General features: G+C 51.2%; 1 protein-coding gene across 2 annotated transcripts in view; it reads right to left on the bottom strand.

Moving 5' to 3' along the window:
- Positions 1-7626, bottom strand: part of LMO4 (LIM domain only 4) — a 16882-nt gene extending 9256 nt beyond the window's left edge. The window contains exons 1-2 of one of the 2 annotated variants that reach the window (XM_036856713.1): positions 7238-7626; positions 4262-4500 (exon numbers count right to left, since the gene is read on the bottom strand). In XM_036856713.1, the coding sequence (XP_036712608.1) occupies positions 4262-4497 (236 nt within the window). In that variant the 5' untranslated portion in view covers positions 4498-4500; positions 7238-7626. Of the gene's footprint in view, positions 1-4261; positions 4501-4699; positions 4852-7237 lie in introns of those variants that run through there. The other variant, XM_036856719.1, reaches the window with a different exon arrangement.
- Between the last annotated feature and the right edge of the window lie 437 nt (positions 7627-8063).

The following is an 8063-nucleotide window of genomic DNA, read 5'->3' as shown; positions in this document are numbered from 1 at the left end:
TAGCATCTTTCCCTAACTTCAGCGACCAATAGGTGAGCCTACTTGCAACTGATTACTTCAAGCAAAATACACACGATACGGCTGTTTTCTAAACCGCTTTCAGGCAAGGAGAGGTAGGTTTCTAAGAGCGTGGCTGAAAGGTATACATTTGTACCTACAAGTAAATATCAGCAACCCATCTGAGGAGAAAAATGCACATCCACAGCTACCGATCCAAAAGCAATTGGTTTTCCAGCAGGTTCCCATATTTAATCTAAATTCTGCACCAGCCATATTAAATGTAACAAAGAAAATGCAACCCAGAAATTATGCCTGGAGCCAAGTCCATTAAAGGTACTTCAGAATAACTAGAGACCAAGCACCTTAAAAGCACCAGAAGCTATTGATACTTAAGAGGGGGGCTGTGAATAATCGCAACTGCTGCGTTAGAGAGGGGAGGGAGAAAAAAAAAAATCAGCCAAATTACGCTTGGTTAATTCAGAGTAACAGATCTGCCCCCAAGTGAATTGGAGGCCTTGAATTAATTCTGTTATGACAAATCAAGATAAACGTTCCCCCTAAATTGCATGCGATTTAATTAATTTTTGAGATCCTGGGGTTTTTTTTTTTTTCCTAGCTAATAGTTCACATGCTCCTGTGCTGTCATTGTGCTTGAGTGGGCAGACTTCAAAGTGATATTAAATAACCAACTATTAGATTTACCTAGCACGTCCTATTGGAAAAGTGCCATTTAATTACCTAGCCTGTTCAATTAAAGGGACAGCATTCTCTGAATATAGCAGCTTGCTGTTGATTACCAGGGAAATGAACTCGCTGTCTGGCGGCGCCTCCATTCCTAACGCTACCCCCTCCCCAAACACACCCTCCACCACCAACCACCACCAATCCCCCCGCCCCGGGCCCCCACCCCCAGCTGCGCGGCGCTCACTGCGGCTGCGGGCGCCACGTGAACCTCCCGAGCGGAGCCCGGGGAGAGAAAGCGCTACCCGCTCGTCCGGCTCCCGCCCTGCGCTCGCCCCCTCGCGGGCCCGAGGCTACCGGCCGGCTGGGCGCCTGAACTGCGGCCTCAGGAGCCGCCGGCCCCCAGCCCGGCCCCCGCCCGGCCGAGCGAGCGAGCCAGCGAGCGAGACCCGGCACGCCGAGAACCACCACCCGAGCTTCCGGCGCGTAGCCTCGCCTCCCCGGACCTGGAGCCCCACCCGTCGATCTCAGAACTTCCTCCTCTCGCTGCACTTTCCGCGCCAGTCTTCGGGCCCGAGGTGGGGGTGGAGGAAGGAGGACTCAAAGAGAATCGGAGTTTCTGAAGCTACTTGGTGGCGCTGGGATCGAGCTGGGGGGTCGGGAACTGGGGGGGAAGGGGGAGGACGCGCTTCCAAGGTTCAACGACTTTTGTAATTTTGCAAGGTGGCGGGGCCAGGCCGGCGTTGGCCCCTTTAAGACCCACCCTCCCCTTCCTCTCCCCTCCCCCCCCTTGTCTATCCCTCCCTCTCTTAGAGGCCAATTTTGTTAATTAAATGTTTTGTTTGCGACGCAGCTCTCATTCATTGCGGACACGTCATTCGGAGCAGATCTAAGCCAGAGACCAGATCTCATTAGATAAAGCCCATCAGAACTAAGAAAATGGAGGAGCCACTAATTAAAGCTTTTAATTGTGCGGATTCGCTGCAGCAAGGCAGCCGCTTTATCTGAAATCTTGGAGGGAGGAGAGGCAGAAGCCCAGCTCTGCCCAATCGACACTCGGTCGCGCCGGGGGAAGGGGCTGGGGAAAAGCAGCACCACCCACCCCTCCCCCCCCCCGCAACCCCCTCCTCCCCGGGCCCCTCCCAGCTCTCCCAAAGCTTTTTAGCCAGATCTTGCTTGTTTTCAAAAAGCCACAACCTCAAAGTCAGACAGTTTAAAAGCCCCTTAATAAATCGCTCTGTGGTCCCAGCTGGGGCCGAAGAGCCAAAGGGTCCCCTTCACCTGGCGGCCGGCGAGCGGATTAGTCCCGCTCCTCAGCGGCCGTCCCTGCAGAATTGAAAGCTCCTCCAACAAGTGGACTGAGGGGAGACTGGGGAGGGAGTGGCTGAGAGGAAAAGGAACGCGCAGCCTCCCCACCTTCCCACCCTTTCGGCATCTTGGTGGGCAGAAGGAAGGAACACTGAAGGAAGACTTAGGAGATCCCTTAAACTTGGTGGGTGAGAGGGGGGTGTCTGCTGCTGAGCCCTGAGCAGTGTGAGGAAAGGATCAATTTGGTACTGAGCTAGAACTCCGCTCTCCCGAACAAATCTAAGGTCCTCAGGGTAGCCTCCAGTTCAACAGCAAGCCTGGTTCCAGTTTTCAAAGTCAGGAAAAAAGAAAGGGAGAATATGGACCCAATTAATTAAGTCTTGGGGCTGGGCACACATCCTCCATTGCTCCATTAAGCCAAGAGAAAAACACCAAATGGGCATTTATATTTGTTCCCAAGAATAAGGAAAGGAATGGAAGTGATTCCCAGGAAGCCACTTGCCTAAACTTGTCCTGAGGGAATGCAAGTGGACCCATCTTCTTTTTAATTAGTGGTAATCAGAAGCGAAGGTTTTCTGAAGGCACTTGGAAAAGAGATGAATCTGTACCATTCACTGCTTCTGAACAGCACTGTCAATTTTTCCCCTTTAAACCACCCTCCTTCTTACCAGTTTCGCTCTCTATTTAATTACAGTACTGTCAAAGCTCATGGCATTGCTTGGAAGGAGGACCAGAAAGCATTATACCCATGCTGCTGCTGATTTTCCAACGTTTACTTCTAAAAGAACACTTCGTGAAATTAACGCTGCCATCTTAATTTAAAAATAAAAGCCCTCTCCCTTCCTGTATTTCTTTTACTTGGCTGATTGAGGAGGCCAGCAAAGAGGACATAGGTTGCATTACTGGAATAGCCAAATATCATCTTATTCCATCATTTACACTAATGATATCGCTGGGGTCCCATACTCAGCTCCAAACTGCACTGGGGTCTTCTGCAGTTTTAGATGCAGAGTGAAGGAATCACAATGGAGCTAAACTTTGAACAAAATACCTCATCTATTGATTCACCCGCATTGAAGAAAGGGCAAAAATTTTCTAATCTCTATAAAGAAAACGGTTTAGGGCAGAAATTTAAATAGAACGCATTTCTTAAAAGTGAGCGGTTGTCTAGTATCAACCGTGTGCGTGTGGTTTTTTTTTTTTTTAATTACTGGATGTTGAAACAGAACACCTCCTAGAAGCATTCATGTGCATCAGTCTATCAAACCATTTACTCAAATTAAATGTGTAATCCTTCAAATGCCTCCTTTCAAATTAATGAGTTTAAGTAGCTTGAGTTCACCTGAAAAGATCCTATAGGCACCTGACCTCCTGAATTCTTTCCATTAATTGCACTGAAACTTGTTGGAAAAAGGCTGCTTACATGGGCAGATGAATGTTCCTATACATTGCTTTAAAATGCAAGATTAGTATAACTCTATAGCCTCTTTCCCTAAATCTCTTTTGGGGATCAAGGGTAGTGATACAAATGACAACAAAAAACCCCAAATCTGAACATTCCTCAATTGAAAGAACTGCAAATTCTACATCACAAACCACACACTAACACTTGAGTACTGCGAGCCTTCAAGTAACAGTATATGAAGAGAAACATTACCATTAAGTTTTTTTTTTTCTTGTTCAGGTTTCTTTGCTATAAGAAGAATGACAAGTCTTTAAACCGATGGGCAATCAGCATTTTTCACAAGGAGCACAAAGAATGAGTCAGTTTTCCACTCAAAGAAGTTTAAAGGTGCTTACGTAAATGTCATAATCAGCCATCACCATCGGCAAATCATTTCTCACTACCCACACTTACATTTTTAAATCAGTCTTTTGTCTCCGAGTTCCTATGTTGGTCCCTACCTTGCTTTAAGAAAGCAGCTTAACTCCCACTTGAAATGTTTATTTTTAGTGGAGGGTCCAAGTGCGGCTGACCACTTGAAATCCTGGTCCCGAGGATCCTGGTCCCAACCTTTGCACACCTAGCAGCCCAGTCCCACCAGATGCGCAGTTTTTACTTCGTGTGGCCTTTGCCATTAATTTGCCACTAAATATTGGAAGATTAACACATGCTTCTTTAACCCCTTAAATTTCAGCCAACCGGGTTTTTGGGGTGAAGGCTACCCTGTATTCTCAGAGATGCCCTGCTCCTTTCTTTAAAACCCTTGGTAACCTTTGGCCTTGCCATTGCTCTGCCCGCCCATGTCGGGGAAAAGCAGCCAAGTCTTACCTAATGTAGTCATTTCTGCAAAGGATCATGCCGCTCTTGGTGTAACAGGACGTGCCGATGTCGCCCAGCTGCGCCTGGCAGCAGGAACACTTGAGGCACCGGCTGTGCCAGTAGCTGTCCATGGCATAGAGCAGAAAGCGGTCCGCAATCTTGCCTCCGCAGCCTGCGCACCGCTTCCAGGAGAGGGAGCCGGCCGTCACCGGGGGCGGCTGTGAGCTGCTGCCCGGATTCACCATGGTCTGCAGAGGGCGGGAAGGGGACAGGGAGAGAGAGACAAAACAGGAGCGATGCAAAAGTTAGTACTCGCCGCTCGAGAGAGCGAATCCGTCCCCCGCCGCCCCCCAGAGCTGCTGGAAGGAAGCAGCAGGGCAAGGGCGGGAAGGAGGATGAGGGGGAGAGGGAAGGAGGGAGGCTTGCCGGCAGCAGCCGCCTGTTTACTTTTCTCAAGCTTTGTTCTGGGGCCACGAGCTCCTCTCAACTTTCCAGCGCTCGCCGCCGCTGACAATTTCAGCTCGGGTACTGTCAAAACTCAAGAGAGCGAGGCTCCGCGGCGCGCTCCTCCCCTCGCGGCGCCTCCTCCCGGCCCCCGCCTCCGCCCACTGCCCCCTCCTCCGCCGCCCGCCTCCAGCAAATGAGGGTCAAACCCACCCACCGCCTCGCCGGCCCCTCCCGGGGCCCCGCCGAGCCCCGAGCGCTAGCCGAGGGGAGTGAGAGGCGGCCCCCGCCGGAGCCACGTTCCCTCCCGAGCTCTGCCCGGGGAAGTGCAGCTGCAGTTCACAAGTTGGAAATAGTTCGGCTTTCTGAAAGGGAAGGAGGGAAGAACCGGCGGAGGGGAGATGGAGAGAGTGGTGGTGGGAGGAGAGGCGAGGGGACTCTGGGGGGGGAGGGGGGGTGCGGTGTGTAAAGTTGCGAAACTGGTTTTTCTTATTTTAAACAGCACCTTTCACATGCCATTGTGGTGACCGCCATCTCCCATTATTGTTCCAAATCTCATTTCATTTTGAAGATCAATGAGTGTTTTCTCTGCGTTTGCAGGACACAGGCAAGAATAATAGATCATTGAACTTTAGGATGCCTGTTAACTTCCTATACAAACACTCTCCACTTTGGTCTCACTAATCTGCCCTTGATCAGCAATTTAAATGGTAGAGCTTTGTTCCTCCAAAAGGGTGGGGGGTACGTTACTGATAATATGTGAGAAGGCACTGTTAAAGGATGCACAAGTTATATCTGAGCCAGATCTACTGTCACCAAAAACTGCTTTTAAAAATTCCCCACTCTTTCTAATGAATGTCACGAGAGAAACAACTGGGGTCTAATATAGGAATCAATTTATAAAGCTTAGCCTAAACCGATTAATTTGTTGCCTCCAATCCTGAGTCCAATAAAGTCCTAGTGTTCCTCCAGTCACTTATTCTATAAAAAGATCAAGTTATTTACTGCCAATTAAGCAGCCTGTTTTGTCTTTGTCCTCTGTAAGCCGAGAGTGTGGGCTCCCCCCCGAGGCTCCCGGCTATCTGCTCAAGACATTCAGCTGATACCTCAGAGGGGAGAGGACGAACTTTGCCTGTCCCCGGCCCAACTTGGCTGCTGCAAAAAAACGAGGGGAAGGGAACGAAACAAGGACTTGTGTTCCTTAAATAGGCCGATTTTAAACACATTTCCTCCGAAAGAGTCCCGGAACATGTGTCCAGTGACCGCACAATAAACCAGAATAAGAACTGCACCAATTAAGCTGTAACAAAACCCTGAGACTTTGGAAACAGGACCACTCTAAAACCCATTAGCATTGCATTTATCCGAATGCATCATACCTTTATGTAAATTGATTTATCTGATGCATTTACTCGAGGAATTGCTTTTTGTTACAATTTCAGCCCTAACCCAAATGAATCTGCATTTCCTGCCCTAGGTCTTTAAACTGCCCACCCCCGCCCAACGTTTTAATCGCTCTGAATTCCTTTTTAAAAGAGGAGAGGGAGGGAGGAGATTCCAAGCTCTTCCCCGCCCCCATCTTTGGTGAGAGGTAAATATATATGTATATTTTTTTTGAAAAGGAAACATTACACTGAGAAAAGCATCCAGTAACCCCATTAGCTAAAGCTCTTAAGGACAAGCAATACCTTAATGCTGATTAAATCTAAAAGAGATGAATCAAGACGACTGACCAGAAACTGACTCCCCTGATAACTAAGGACGGGCCCTCATCAAGTTTCATTTAGAGTTGGAAAAAAAAAGAAAGCTTTTAAGTTAAATAGGCTTATACTCTAGTAATTACATAGCCAAGCAATTTAGGTTCTGAGGTAGTCTGTGAAATAGAAAGCAGAACTGGCAGCTAGAGGCAAAATCTGCCCCCCTTTAACAACGTCTCTGGTGTTTTTTAATGGAGACCAAGGGAGGGACAAACGTAGCGCTGGCAATTTGTAGTACAAAAATGGATGCTTAATTCATGTCTTGATTTTAATTAGGTGATTCACCGGATTTCTCCTGGATTGGAACAAAAGACTTATAAGCCAAGAGGAATTTTTTAAAAGAACCAGCAATACCGAATCCTGCTCACTTAGATCCTTTCTGCCACTGTTTCAAAAATAGTGGTGGGGTGCGGGGGGTAGGGTCGTGACTATTTTCCCCACACTACTTATCAGACTTCAACCCTTAAAGCACCTCCTGCCTCTGCCTTCGGAACTGAAAATATCCCCACACGCCTCCAAGGTCCCCACCAGCCCCGTCTCCAAGAAGAACCCTTTTGTAAGCAGGAACCGCTACAAAGCTGGCGGCCCGGGGCTGCCCTCCGTGCTAGCTCGCAGGCCGGCCTCGGTAGTTTCAGACTCGCGCATTATCTAAGCCGACGTATTGTTTACTTGCAATTTGGGACGGTCAAGGGAAGCAAGCCAAAGAAAACAGCCCCGGCCCAAATCGCCCCCCTCCTCCTTCTCCCCCCCCTCCCTGCCCGCGGCTCCCCAGCCGTCCCCTTACCTGCTTTTCCCCTATATTGCAATATTGCGAGAGGCGGCGGCGGCGAAATTCGAGCGAAGCCGCTCGGCTTCCAAGGAAGGGGCGCCTTGGCTGGCGGAGCTGGAGGGAGGGGGGGGATGTTCTCGCAGAAGCAGGAAAGGGGAGGAGGGGGCTAAGGGCTGCTTTTCTTTTCTTTTTTTTTTTTTTTAACGCGCTGCTCTGAGGCTGGGTTGGGGGGCCCCGCGTAAGTGGCAGGCGCCGGGAAGCAGAAGCGTCAGTCTCGGTCCTCGTCGTTCTTCTCCGCCTCCGGCTCCGCGCGAGCAGCTGCAGGAGCCCTCGGCCCGCGCGGCGCGGCGCAGCGGCAGCAACTGCTGCAATCGCTGCTGCAAGTTTGGCAATGTGGCTTCACTTTGTATATTCCCCCGCCCGGAGGCCCCCGCCCCGCCCGCGCTCCTCCCGCTCCTCCTCCTCCGCCTGCCTCCCTCCCGTGCGCCCGCCCGCCCGCTCGCTCGGGGCTGCTGGCGGCGACGGCCGCTCGGCCGAGCTTCCTGCACCTCCAGCCGGGGAGCGGCCGCAGACACAACAGCCCCGGGAGCGGCGGCGGCCGGCGCGGAGGCCGGGGGGCGGGCGCGCCCGGGAGGCGGGGAGCTGCGGCCGGCGGGGCCCCGCGCGCCTGACCCTCGCCCCTGCCGGGGCTGCTGCTGCCCGGCTTGGCGGCGGCGGCGGTGGCGGCGCTGGCCTCTAACCGGCTCACTCGCTCCCTCCGCGGCTCTTACACATGTGTTACTGACAGAGCAAAATCCCAACTACTCCCAGGCTCTGCCGCCGACGTCAGCGACCCTCAGCC

The sequence above is a fragment of the Balaenoptera musculus genome, chromosome 1, assembly GCF_009873245.2.
Source record: "Balaenoptera musculus isolate JJ_BM4_2016_0621 chromosome 1, mBalMus1.pri.v3, whole genome shotgun sequence".
In the NCBI taxonomy this organism is placed as follows: Eukaryota; Metazoa; Chordata; class Mammalia; order Artiodactyla; family Balaenopteridae; genus Balaenoptera; species Balaenoptera musculus.
Note: the sequence above shows the minus strand (reverse complement) of the source record. Positions and strands in the feature narration are given on the sequence as shown.